This window comes from Nannobrachium achirus (genome assembly GCF_963921795.1).
Source record: "Nannobrachium achirus genome assembly, chromosome: 7".
Taxonomy (NCBI): Eukaryota; Metazoa; Chordata; class Actinopteri; order Myctophiformes; family Myctophidae; genus Nannobrachium; species Nannobrachium achirus.
The window spans coordinates 28106120-28121119 of NC_137816.1; the positions used below are offsets into that span (position 1 = coordinate 28106120).

At 42.4% G+C, this 15000-nt stretch overlaps 1 protein-coding gene across 1 annotated transcript in view; it reads left to right on the forward strand.

Annotated features, from left to right (window-relative positions):
* Positions 1 to 15000, forward strand: part of cdh8 (cadherin 8) — a gene marked incomplete at both ends in the record, with an annotated part of 90270 nt that overhangs the window by 70923 nt on the left and 4347 nt on the right. The window contains 3 exons of the mRNA XM_080730154.1: positions 4939 to 5075; positions 8572 to 8693; positions 9399 to 9516. Coding sequence (XP_080586280.1) covers positions 4939 to 5075; positions 8572 to 8693; positions 9399 to 9516 — 377 coding nt within the window. The remainder of the gene's footprint in view (positions 1 to 4938; positions 5076 to 8571; positions 8694 to 9398; positions 9517 to 15000) is intronic.

The following is a 15000-nucleotide window of genomic DNA, read 5'->3' on the forward strand; positions in this document are numbered from 1 at the left end:
CAAACTAGTGAAAATAGCGAATCTACAAGCTCCCCACGCGTCACTTCACGCAGCGCTGTGAGCTTATAGATCGGCTATTTTCACTACTTCTTAAACATTTATTTTCTAATTAATGGAATTTCTTTGATTTGTTTATTTATTCATGACATTCCTTTGAAAAACCATTTAATTTTTTGATTCATGAAAATTTGTTAATTTTGGAGGATTAAAAAAATATATGTTTTGAAATAATTTCAATTAAAAACAAAGTGTAGGAGACAATAAATAAACATATTAACATACCGGTAGCTTACATACTTTTAAGCATTCAAACATAAAATATTATACATAAAAACCTATTACAAACATGATGGGCGTGGTTTCAGAGCATTCCGTAGCTTTTTTTTCCTCACAATTTTGAAACCAAATTTGATATTCTTTTTCTTTTTTTCAATTTTGTCTGGGTGATTAAAACACATTATTGGGGTGACAAACTCAGCATAGGCTACATTATTATAGCTGCTTTACAGTCACTATACGCTTCAGAGTTTCTGCTTGTTGCATGTTATTTAGGTGTTGAATTTAGGTCGGTCCATATCATGGATGATGCAATATGAAAACTAAAACAGTCAACATGTGTGTGCGCACACGCACGCGTGCACAGCACACCACACCCCGGCACGCACATTTTTAATCCATCAATTCAAATGAGCTTTATTGTCATGAGAAAACACGTTGCCAAAGCATGCGTCAAAATATATTAACACCAATGCTAGGTCTGTGTTATATTTAGTTGGGCACAGGTTTCACACACCAAAAATATAGCTATCACAATGTGACGCATGATGAGCATGTAGGTTGGTCATTGTTGGTGCTTAATACTGTCACAAGTATTAGGCATAACTCTAAACCTAAACCTAACCTCTAAATCAAGGGTCTTCAACAGGGGGTCCGGGAGTTACTACAGGGGGTCCTCCAAATCTTTGTGTGATAGAAACTTTTTTTCTCCTTTCTTATATGAACCACTCGAACCCTAGTGTCCATATTCAAAGAACTTTAACCGAAAATAGCAGATCTACAAGCTCACAACGCCTCGCACTCACAACGTCTCATCTCTCTCTCTCAACTAAGGGGTCCTTGTCCTGAAAACGTTGAAGACCACTGCTCTAAATACCTATCATAAACCTGAACCCTATCTGAAATTCCAAATTGCCCAAATCTATTTTTGTTTTACCATAAAAGTACAATTTATCGCAGTCCATGAAAAATAGTTGTGGAGACATTTGACCCTCACACATACAGCGATATACATTACAATTACACACAAACAAACACAGATGCGCGCGCACTCGTGCTAACACATGTGCACTCACATCTCACTTTAGGAAACCTGCGCACACACAGCAGATATGTCTTTTTTTCCTCCCTTGTGTTATTTGCTTTTAATTCTTTAGACAACACGCTGTCAATTTGACTGACAGGTGGCAGAACATTTCAGGGTCCGTCTCCCCCCCCCCCCCCCCCCCAAGTGAAAAACTGTCAGGGTCTGACTGGGATCCACTCAGTCGACAGGAGAGAGAGAGAGAGGCTCGCTCCCAGGTGGCTTGCTGCTGTCTGCCTGTCTTGAAAGTGCTCTGCGTCAGAGGGGGGGAGGGGGGGGGGGGGGTGAACGGGGGGCTGCGGGGGTGGGGGTTGTGGTGGATGGGGGGGGGGGGGGGGGCAGTCCACGTGGACCTCTCCCCAGCCTGGCGTCGAGAGGATTTTACACCATTTCATCTCAAAAATGGAAATGTCACGGCTCGCTACATCTACCCAACAATTGGAAACTGGGCCATTGGCTTATTTATTTTATTTTATTACCCCCCCTCCCCCCTCCTCCTCCTCCTCCCAATACACACACACACACACACACACACACACACACACACACACACACACACACACACACACACACACACAAAACCGCCGACACTAAATTGTTGTTGTGGTTTCTTACTTTGCGTTAAGACGAGTCCTCCTTCTCTCTCTCTCTCTCTCTCTCTCTCTCTCTCTCTCTCTCTCTCTCTCTCTCGCTCTCTCTCTCTCTCTCTAAACGGCAGGGTCTTGTCAACAGGTCTGCACTGAGAGGGATGAGCAGCTCCACTGTGAGATAGGAGGAGACCCAGGGTTGTGGAGGGGAGGCGCGCACAGAGAGCCACAGGGAATTGGAGAGGAGGGGAGGGGGATCAGCTCAGCACTCACACTAGGCAGGCAGGAGGAAGAAAACAGCTCTGTGTTTACAGCAGTGTTTCCCTACCTGCTCTCTCCTATTGAGGCCCTCCTTCTTTCATCCCAACAAAAGTTGAGGCCAGGAGTGTCACACCAAATTCTGGGCCCTGGGTACTTTAACTATTGAAAAATAGCAGATACACACACGCTCACAGCGGCTGCGAGCTTGTAGATCTGCTATTTTTGAAAAGTCTTTGAATATGTTTTTTTTTTTTTTTTTTTTTTTTTTTTTAAGACCTATGTTTCTATGTCAGTGGTGCTCAAACCTTTTCATGTGAAGGACCCCCAAAATTATATGCATTTGGCCACGGACCCCCATCTCAAAATATTTAGTTACAGGGACCCCCCAGAAGCAAAAATTGAGTTACAAATGTTCGCTTAAAAAATACATATATTTTAAGATTTGCACACATTTTCAAAAATATCAGATCTAACAAGCTTGCAGCGTGGCACTCGGTGCGGCGCTGTGAGCTTGTATATCTGCTATTTTTCAATAGCTAAAGTATAAAATAATTCCCTCCACCTTGGGCCCTTAACTCAGTCCCACTAGACTGATCGAACTACACGGAACCCACTAAGAACCCCCGTCTTCAACGGGGGGTCCGCAGAGTTATTACACTTCAGCCCACTTCGGCCCTAGCATCCCTATTCTGAGGGGAACATTAGCTAAAAATACAGTATAGCAAATCTACAATCTCACAACGCCTCACAGAGCTTGCAGATCTGCTATTTTTTGTGACTTTTGGTGTAGAGCGAATAAATAGCAGATCAAGCATAGCGCCAACAGTCAAGTTTACTTAGCATTCAGGGTTTAAGTGCTTAAATGTCTAAAAATACACATTAACATGAATGCAACATATTAATTTTATGCAATATGTAGTCTCGCTCAGCTAAGAGGTCCTTGATCTGAAAAACATCGAAGAACTCGAGTATAGACAGGCAGGAGGAAGAAAACACAGCGCTCAATGGCGTTTACAGGGAAAATGGGGGAGTGACAGAGAGAGGGAGGGAGAGGAACAGAGGTGGTTTGTCATGAATTAATCTTCTTATAGGGACACGTTCCCTCATGTGGCGCGCGGTTGCGATTAGCGCACGTGAATCACCGGGGGCCCTGTGTGTTGCAATGAGTGGGATTGCTGTGACAGGCACGCATAATGGCAAACCAAACGTGTGAAATGAACGATGATGACCCATAATGACAGATTCTTTTTTAGGCAGCAGCGTGTGGGCTTGTCTTGAGAATTGGCGCCGTGCACATTGCGACATGAAAGAGTTTTTCATTATTTATTAATTTATTTTTGCAGTTTCGAGCAGCACCTGCAAAACTCACTCCACCTCTTTTCATGTCTATTCCAATTTCACACCCACTCTCCCTAAGAGTTTTCTGACCGGCCACTGTGTTTAGAAGTAAGACGTTTTTCCTTGTTTTCAGTCACATCAAAGTGAGACAAGAATGACCACCTAAAAGTACTGCTCTCTCATTCCACATAAAACTACTTCCCATTGCTGCATCTTTTTTCAATATCAGCAGATTAAAAAAAAGTAATCCCCTTTAATTAAGACACATTGCCCTAATTAAATACAGTAGGTACACCAGTCTGAATGTGGCTATAGCTACATTTTTCATTAAATTGTTAAATTGTTATATTATCAAACATATATCAGACAGTCTACTAGGCATGAAACAATTATCGTAAATACATTTTTCTGTCATTTGTCTGTCTAATATTTAATTTTTTAAAGAATCGTGAAAAATCGTATCGTGAACCTAATATCGTGATATTAATCGTATCGTGAGTTGAGTGAATCGTTACAGAGTATTCCCAAAGGGAAATGCATGTATTTAATTCAGTCCGACCAGAAGCCGGTATAAAACATATCCCCGCCGGCCACACAAATCAATGACCCAAGGATGAATATCAAAAGCAGAGGCATAGCCATAACTCCCCCAACCACCACATAAATCCCACCCAGCAAATTGAACCCTGAATATCAGTGAATCAACGAGACCAACAAAAAAAGGTTTAAGAATGACGAGGCTGCCGCGCTTCCAGGGTGTGTCCCCACCTGACTGATACGAGAGTGAGCAGCTTTACCACAAGGCATAGTTTATGATAAAACAAGTGCCTCTCGCTGTGACACGTTATATATGTGTTCTCATTCAGAGCCATGACACATTACAAATTACAAGGTTACAAGGTTATGCCTCACACATTGTCAGTCCGCCTAACCCTCCTAGAATGTGTTTTCTGTGCATCAGACAGCTGTAGTAGCTTGTTATTCTAAAACCTCTGGGACCAATCTCACGTCCCAGGAGAGGGGTCAACAACACTGAAACTCCTACCCCAACAAACACAACAAGCAGCCTGCACTAATGACCTCTTCCAAAGTAGAGGCCATCGACTGCACAACAACATAAGAAGAGCCTATTGGACGTTACTGGGTTTTAATGTTCCCCTCCCACTAATGTGAAAGCAGTAATTAATCCTCTGATGATAATTATTGACTTCCTACTGCTCTTAACGTGCATTAATCCACAGGACCCTCTTGATGAATAAGGCCCCATTAGCAGGCCGCCCCCAAGGGATTGCATGGGGATGCTCCGGTGGTAGCTTATGCTGTCTACACAGCTTTATACCCGTGACAGTGTGCTGAGAATTCTGATGATGCCACGTCTCCTCCTGCATGCAGGTACTTCATCGACCGCCACACCGACCTGGAGAGGCAGTTCAATATCAACGTGGACGACGGGAAGATCACGCTGGCCAAGCCGCTGGACAGAGAGACGGACACGTGGCACAACATCACGGTGACCGCCACAGAACTCCGTAAGTAACACCCAGTGTTGCCATGTCTGCTTATTATAAGCGACTTTGGGCTTGATAGTTTGCAGGTTGGTTTTTTTAGTGCTTGATTGTTTCTAAAGTGTAGTTGATTATTTGGGCTTGTTTCAAGCCATGTCAAGAACCCCCATCCCCATCTGATTACAGCATATCGTTACTGTCGGGCAGATACCTCGTATCTCCAAGTTTCAAATGTGTATATTTTTTAGCAAAGTAAAGCCCTGCTTCATCATACAAGGCCATCGGACAAAAGTAGTGAAAACAGCTGATCGGCTGTTTTCACCCGTTTAAATCATTTTAAAAATGATAAATACAAAACAAATGGTTTTGGATATGACATGGACAATGACGATATTTTTGTGCCAGGGATCCCGTTCCAGATTTGTGTCGAGCACAATTTTTTCCCTTAAAAAATAAAATAGCAGATCTACAAGCTCACAACACAATGCGTTGTGAGCTTTTAGATCAGCTCTTTTCAAATAGCCAATGTATATTAGGTTTAAAGTACTCATGTGCCCTATAGTTTCACAGACCTGGTTGCCTATTTCTCTCACAAAATCTGGCAACACTGGTAAGTGGCAAACAGAGATCTGCATTGCTGATGAAGCGCAATTTCCTGTTTTCAAAAATCAATGCTTTGAACATCTGTTGGAGACAAGCCGGCCATACAGCAGAGTGTGGGTAGAGGCACTACTTTACTAAGCATCTCAACCTAAGTATCTCTGGCCTGCTGCACACACGCAATCCTCCGCACAAAGGCGCTGTGCAGCATGCCTTGTAAAAACCATTGCTTTTAATCGCTCCAGGAGAATGGCACAAACAATTAGTGTTTGTATTCACAGAGGCATTAAATGCGTTAATTTGCTGAGTTTTGATTGAATTAAACGGCTCAGCAGTCAATTTGTGGAGGTGCAGGAACATTAAGATGTATCAAATAAACAGTTTTAAAGACATGCTCCGCAGTGGATTGTTTCCAACGCCAGCATCCATTACAGATTAAAGAACATCTGCGTAACGCAAAACTCACTGACTCGGTGGAAATTCTTGCAGGCAGAGCTGCAAAACAGCTCAAACCATATGTAGGGCTCTATTTGCATAGAGATTGTTTCAGGGGGGCTGTACGTTGTGATAAAACTTAATGTACCCCTTACAGCTATTGGAACACACGCGTACGTGGCTTGTAACTTTCTCAATTCTCCCCCCTCGGTTCCTCCATCCCTCTCTGGCTCTGTATTTCCTTAATCACAATAAACACACATTAATTGTCAGACATAATAAATGCAGTAAAAGGGAAAGGAAAGAAAGAACCCAATCAGAAAATGTTCTGCATCTCGGCTGACACGTTCCACCACTGCAGCAACCCTGTTAGAGGAAAACGGAATGTGTCTCATTTCGATAAGGCGTCTGTCTTGCCCCCATACATTTAAACTGCGTTTTCATGCCTGTTGGCAAAGGATCTGTGCTTTGAGATAGTGGCATCACTGAGCACACCTAATGGGAATTTACCAAAATAAATATATCGTCACCGTCGGGCAGAAACCTTGTATCTCCAAGTTTCAAACGTGTATGTTTATTTTTTCTCGTAAAGCAAAGCCCTGCTTCATCATCCATGTCTGTCGCACAAAACTAGTGAAAATAGCAGATCTACATGTACAAGCACACAGCTTGTAGATCAGCTATTTTCACTATTTTAAATCATTTTTAATATACAAAAACATAAAAAAAAAAAAAAGGAACGGACGGTTTTGGACATGCAAGGTTTTCACCCGACAACATCGATATGGCCGTTTGCTGTCCTTCACAGACAGGGCAGGGGGGAGGGCGGGTGTCCTCTCTGGCGTGAAAAAGGAAATAGATGTGTATTCCCGGTTCTACACCGATGCCATTTGCCACCCAAATGGCGGCAGGTCCTGTCGCCTCGCACCAGTTGACATCTGACTAATCAGATTTTGTTCCCCTGTCTGCTGCTGAGGGGAAGTCACTTTCTTCCTGTCCCTCTGCTACTTTATCCATCCATCAATGTCCGTCAGACTGTATATTACCCTCTCCCCTCTGTCCCCTCCCCTCTTAGTGGTTATCCCAAAGCCCGAGATATGTGTTGCCGTAAGCCTGTGTCGTGCGGTGAGGATGACTAATCTACCAGCTCACAATGGGATGCGATGCGTATAAAGGGTTATGAAACCTTGTAGAATGATTTTGTTTGTTTTCTGGTTAAGTTCAAATACGACAGAAGGGTAAAAACATGGCAGGCTTCATAAGGCTAACCTTATAGTACACTGTGATGTAAGCACAGTGTTAGTATTAGATGCAGGTGTCTATGCTTGCACATTGGCAGACCCATGGCTCTGGGCAAACCTAAATGGAAAGGTACATTTCTGGTTTGCGGACAAACTGTGTCGAGCGGTGCACACGGCGAAAGTGATGTCAAAATGACATAAATGGGTCAGAGAAGACCTGCCACTTTACGGATCCATTTGTTCACTTGTCAGAGTTAAATTAACACAGTGTAGATTGGGGACCCATAAAAAAAAACTGGGGGTGCTTGAAATTAAAAAGGTTGAGAATCACTGATGTAGGAGGCAGCTGAAACGGCTCAGCAGATGAGAAGTCTTTGTCAGAAACATCAATGCTCCGCGCATGTAGCACACTGTCATTGACATGAGAAATAAATCAGTCGCGTTCGTTTTGACGAGAGAGGGGGCAAGCGGCTATTGACAGACCAACGCCGGTGACATCGTCAGTGGTAACATCCAGCACTCTGGAGGCCAAATTAATAGACAATTACTTTAAAAGTTGCCATTTGCACCGCTGATTAATAAATACACCCATTTACAGCGGCCCCTCAAAAGGGACTGTCAATTACGTCCAATGAATAATTTCAATCAAATTCTAATCTAATTAAACTGCCCTTATTGTCTTGCTAGACTTCAGCTGCCATTGGCGGCTCATGAATATGTATGTTTTAACCGTCATGTTTTAAACATCAGAGTGTACAGGGGTTTTCAAAAGCACTTTGAATGGGATTTCTTTTATTCTGGTCCCCTTGAATTTTCCCGTTGTATCAATACCACAAAAATAACAACTCAGATTAATGTGGTTTATCCATTGTCCTTTCTCCTCCCATCGATATCCCGAGACAAAGGCAGATTAGTTTAAACAAGCAAAAAAGAAAAACACATGTTAACAGATTTTCGTGATTCAGGTTTGAACCACATTCCTAGGAGGTTTGAAATGTGATTAAAATGTGATTTCTGAAGATGTATCTCGTTCTTCTTGCCACAAATGGGTTATTTTCACACCTACTGTATGTCATTATTACGCTATTAACAGACAATGTCTGAATGAATTCAATCTGAACAATCTGCAGTCTGAACAAAGCAAAAGAGACACATTTGTCTGTCTGTCTGTCTGTCTGTCTGTCTGTCTATCTATCTATCTATTTGTCTATCTGTCTGTCTCTGGCTATTTTTCTGTTCATCAGGAAACCACAGTCAGATATCAAGGGCGGTCGTGGCCATCAGAGTAATGGACATCAATGACAACGCCCCCGAGTTTGCCACTGAATACGAGGCCTTCCTGTGTGAGAATGGAAAACCTGGTCAGGTAAGGGAAAAGAAAGGACACATCCATCAACGCCGCCATCTCCCTGCTTCCCTTTCTTCTCTCTCTCCTCCCCCGTAATGACCGGCCACGGTGAATTATAGCCTATTTATTTCACCGAGAAACGGGGGGAAGCGGTTGAGCGGGGGTCCTCTCCTTTCCTCTGCATCGCTTGCTACCTTGACACAGCGTGCGTGGAGCGGCGGGGGGAAATGGGAGCAGTCAGGATTGATCAGAGAGGATCATAATTCAAGAGTGTCTTTCATGTCTCCCTCCAGATGGCAGAATGCTTCCCCCAGCCAAAAGCCCTGGACAAGTACTTAGCATTCTCCTTCCCATCAATCGCTCTCATTCAGAGCAGTGCTGTGCGGTGGGAGGACTTTACTGGCGAAAAGAAAGAAATGAAACAGAGGTGGCGAAACCCCCCGGAGGGCCTGCTTCTAATTTCCAATCAATCATAAAGACATACAGCATGATACGACCTGTGATGACAGATAAATAGATAGAAGCAGGAACCCGAAAGTGTGCCAAACACGACAGGACCTCATTGATAATAATCTCAAACTCCACAAATGAATAGGGCCTATATTTCATCCGGCGTGGGCACAGCCGATGTTGCAGTGAGACTGCGAATCAAAGTAATGAATTGCTTGTCTTGTGTAATGGCTCCATACTGTATGTCTTTATGTTGCTCTGTTTTCCACATAGGTGATCCAAACTATCAGCGCGGTGGACAAGGATGACCCAATTCAGGGCCACTATTTTGACTACCGCCTGGTGCCGGAGATGCTCAACAATCCCAACTTCACAATTAAACACAACCAAGGTAAGGAATGTTCACAAAGCATGCACTGTAGGCCTACATCCAAAATAATAAAATCCCCACCCAAAAAACCTAGAGACTGCACACTCGATATAGCTCCAAGGTTCTCTTTTTATGAGGTTACCATGAAGGTAAACCGTGGTGGTAACCTCATAAAAAGAGAACCTGGGAGCTATAATAAGTGTGCGGTCTCAACTCTTTTTGCTAAGAAATACAACAAGGAATAAAGATCAAGATTCTCTTGCCTGGTGATGTGAGTGAAGATTCTGCACATGCCTCCAGTGGTTTTCCATTAGCACCACTTTTAACCTGGCAATGTCTATTTTGAGCATGGAGGCGAAAACTTCAAAAATTGCGAATATAGCATATCTACGAAAACACACCGTAACACAATGTTTTTATTTGTATTTTTTGGTTAAAAATAAATCCACAAGGTAGGGAGGGAGAGGTATGCTGGAGTGTATGTATGGTATGAGAATGTTTGATGTTGTCATTTTAAGTAAAAATGTATCAATGAACACAAGAAACACAAAAGATCCACAAGGTCAGACAAAAAGAAAACGTGCAACTATAAACAGTTGCACGTTTTCTGGGGCTGCGAGTTCTTGCTGTTTTCCATTTTGTCAAATAGGTTTCATTATTGTCTGCAGACCCTGGCTGTGCCTGGAAAGAATTGCAAAAATATCATGTGGCCACCATTCTTGAAAGAAAAAATGGCACACGGTGTAGGTGTACCTGTGTCTCAGCCATTCCCACAGGTCATCTGAAGCAGAGAGGTGATAATGTATAAATGTAATATCTTTTGAGTTAAAGGAAGCATATAAGTAAAGTATATAAAGCTTATATAAGTGTCTAATCCCCGTGCTGAGGCACCGTGTCTGCTCTAGAGGTCTGGTGGATCAATGTAGTTCACATGTTGCAAAAACGGGAAAATGGGAGGCTAAAGGAATGGGGTCCACATGGTTTTCCTGGGTAGTGTCGAAGAGCAATGTAGGGTGAACTACTGGTACAGTGATTGTCAATCTTTTGAAATTCATGGGCCCCCAGTTTGATATGCATCAGGCCACAAACCATGATTATTGTCACAACAAAATCAAAGGTGTTAAAGATCTATATTCTGTAAAAGGGGTTACACCAGCTCAGTAATAAACAGAAAATGCATTTTCAGGTGGGGTTGGCATTTTGCCATTTCATCCAATCAGGAGAGAGCAACCGCCTTCAATTTGATAGTTTTCCAGTTTCAATGATGTCTGCTCGTTTCTTTGTGTTATCACTTGCATTCATTTGGATCCAAAATGCATTTTCTGTTCACTAAAGAGCTGAAGAAACACTCTAGCAATTGCAGCCTACATGAGAGACACCACACCAGTCATTAGTGGCGTTTCCATAAAGCCACTTTTTGCGCATTAACGGCTTATTCGCAAAATCTTTCTATGGAAACACTTCAAAATGCGAATAAACTTTCATTATCGGCAAAAAAAATTATCCGCTTGGAGGAGGATGATTTTGAGGCTTTATCGAATAAACTAAATGCGCATAAGTGAATGGAAACAGGTCAGACAATACATGCAAATAGATTATGACGTTCTGGGTCCAATCGTCCTCCAATTTAACACTTTCCTCTGCTGCTTAACGTCCGTTAGCCCACAAAACAAACAGGTTGTTTGTTACACACGGAGTAACACGGGCCGTGTGTAAATTCCTCCCGTTTTCACCTCCCGGAGTCAAGCCATCCGTGGCTAACCCTTCCTCATCACACGCCAAAAGTGGCCGATCTACAAGGCAGCTCACAGCAGCTCGCATCCGCGTCTCCGCGCCGCGTAGTGAGCTTGCAGATCGGCCACCTTCCAGAGAACGCTGAAACTTGCACGCAACCCCGGTTTTCCCGGTGAACCTGAGCTCAACGGCGGTGGGGGCGCGGGAGTGTGGGGAACACACACCACTGACTATTGCCGATGCGATGATGGAGAGAGGTTAATGGGTTATATAGCTTTATGTATTGAGAGGAACTCTTGCCAATTTCGTAAGAGACTCGTCGCCAATTGTAAGATATTTAAAAGTTATTTGGGGCCATAATGATTGTTTGATAACCCCTTCAGTTCTTCTTCCCACTACTAGACAGCAACCGAGTCACAGCAGTCCACAGCGACCGAGTCACAGCAGTCAGACGTGCAGTGCTCAGGTTCGGTCTGAAAAATCAGCCCGATCAACTCATGCAAAGTTGCTAATTCGAATGACTCCCGCAAATGGAAACATGCTAAATTCGCTTTGTCTTAATGCGTATTTCTGATAATTTGCTTCCCTAATTTGAATACGTTTATGGAAACATGGCTAGTGTCAGGAATGGAATATATTAATTTAACCCAATATCGGCGACGGCGCAGTGTGCGTTTGAGTGGTTACAAAAAAAAAAAAAAGAAGCAAAATCATGTAGGCCTATTCCCCATAAATCACGGGATGCCGTGCATGCAATGTTACTGAGAGATACTGACAAGGAGGCAGTCATAATCTGAAGGTTTGAAGCGTCTGGTGGGTTTTATCCTTAATACATAACTCCATAGGACACACTTTAGTTGGATACCTCATGGTACATGAAAAGAAGCAGCACCGCGCCGCTCCGCTTCCGTCTCCTCGATCAAAATGCTCGAGTCTCGCATAAGCGGTCGTATCCTGACCTAAAGCTTCTTCTGAGCCAGATCGCCAATTTTATCTGAATGACATGTTAAAGCACTTGTGTTAGATTGCTTCCATATCGCTAGACTTTAATTGCTTAGTTGTCATTGTAACTTGCGGCGTGCATATAGCCTATATGCTTTCATAAAATGTTATATTTTCACAGGGATTATTTATTAGTGTGTTAAATATAAATTTTGGAGTGGATACATGAGTCAGATAGTTAGACAATGCTGCTCTGCATGTCTACAATGGAATAAGAGGTGTAAGATGAATCCTACACCACCTCAGAACCTGACGTGAGATTTGATCCTACCCTACGCCAACGTCAAAGTCATGTTGAAATGATAAATGTCGAGACTAAATTTCGGTGTACGCCCAAATTTTGATCTGCACCACGTTGATAAATGAGGGCCTCAGAGTTTCATACCTGTGGCGCGGACCAACGTTGAGAACCAGTGTCCTATAGGAGTTATGGCAGAATGGCAGATGGTTCTGATGTGTTTGTTAAAATGTTAATAAGCCTTTGTAACTCATCCTTGATGTTACATTTTACAAGTTTTCATACAGTAGTATGGCCCCAGCCTTCTGTTTTGATGAGAGGCTGCAGGCTATCTGACAAAGCTGGCAGCTGTTTCTGGTTGTCTATACAAAGACGTCTGTAAACAAAGAAAACAGGAGATGAAATGTGTCTTTTATTTATCCAAAATTAAATCCTGCTATCATGGAAGCAGCATTAAAGGCACTAATGTCATGCAATGACTTGCAATGACATGCAATGACTTGTCTTAATCCAAACTAAAATAGTGAAATACTTTTTTAGTTTGGATTAAGACAAAAATAAAATAATTAATCTGCACACAACATTGAAAAAATATAGTTTTTATATACATTACATTTGATCAAATTTCAGCTGGACAGACTATTGTTTGGAATGAGCTCCGAGATGTGTTGTGCTCTAAGCAGATTATTTATATTTTGTTGATTGATTGAGTGACCGGATGGTTAATTGATTTGTTAGTTGGTTGGTTGATTGGTTGATAGATTGATTGATTGATGAATGTCCCTAATGGATTGCAGGAATATAAAGTGGCACTTTCCTGGTCAATTGAAATTAATGCATGTTTAAACAGTATGCTGAAAATCCCTGGAGTCTTGGAAGAGGTTTTATTGAATACTGTCTTTTTAAATACTGATGTGCTGTTAGATTCCCAAGCTTGAACTGAGATTGCAAAATAATGTTACCCAGGATCACCCTGTAAGATGGCCATGTCAGCACCTTGCCCTTTTATTAAGAAGGGACTTGGTAACTTCTGTAGATATTGTTACTGGATTCCTAAGCAGAATTGTTTCACAAATATGACCACTGCAAAATCCAGACTGTTCATTTAACTTGTGCACGTGTAAACATAGCTTTTCCACTCTCAATAACAGTTAGGATTTTGGAGTGTACACAATTCTCATATTATGAGAATTATGCCAAGACATGGATGCCTTTTCCACTCTGCGTGCACGCTGTGCATTGAATACAGCCACACAGGTATTCACAGTAACCTGGATGTTCCATTTCGTTTGGACTCATGTCGTTATACAATAAAATCCTGAGTCTTAAGTTATCCTTATAAAACGTTTCACGATGAGAGAAAAGAGAGAAAGAGGAGGGCCACTTGCTGTGTACGTGTGTGCAAGGTTTTACAAATCACGTTAAAATGAGGCGAAAACCACAACATGCACAATTCGGTACCATCCACGCATTTGCACAGCAACTTCCTTGTTTGTGGAGGCAGTCACAACAACAACTTTCTTGTACAAATCATTCTAGTAATGAAATTGCATTAAAACTGCATTAAAAACATTTTAATTGGGATGTGATTTGCATCTTGTCCATGGAAATGCACGCACATCCACCAATGATTTCAACAGGTGCAAAAAAGAAGCTAATGAGCAAAAAAGGAAGAAAATCTGCACACTGATTTGAATGCTCCCAGAAAGAGTGATTTATTACAATGTTACCACCCAAAGGTCTTATGTACCTGATGAACCCTATACTAATAAATCACACATTTCTGGGAGCATTCTAAACAGTGTGCAGATTTCTTTTCAGATTTTGATGTTGCCATGTGTGGTAACCGTTTTTTAAAAGCAATAAGCCACGCGAGGCAGTGGTTTTCCTTCCGTTTACAACAGCTAGGGGATTGTAGCACTCGTTTTCATGTGCCACAACGTCCCATAGCTGTCCACGGTAAACCACGGCCTCGTGTGGCTTATTGCCATCATTTGTAGGTCTGTTTGGTTCACATTTGTACATTCTCTGAGTTAAATGAACACTCAGGAGTTTGACTGTGTGTTCGCAGCCACATCAAGCCCACCTGTCCACTGTGTTGCCTGTGTTTAGCAGCAGAGAAATAAAGCCTGCACTTCAGGGACTATTTCTATCTGAATGGACAGCAGCTGCGGGAGACACACCACTGATTAGACTGCAGCCATGCTGCTTTTGTTTCAGATGATGGGACTAATTGTATAGGGATTGTGTGGGGGTTGTTGATGGACGGGGTGGGGGGCAGGCACTCGGGGGTCCGAGGATGCTCCATTTTTCTTTTACATTGATTTGAAGTTGAATTGTTAAACTGTGATATTATCAAACATGGATTTCAACATATCAGATGGTCTACATTTCCAAAATGGAAATGTAAGTATTTAGCTACTCGAATGCATAGCATCATGTGAATGTTCTTTTTATTATTTGTTTTTGGGCTTTTATGCCTTTATTGATAGGACAGTACACTGACAGGAAATGGGGGGAGAGGTGGGGAG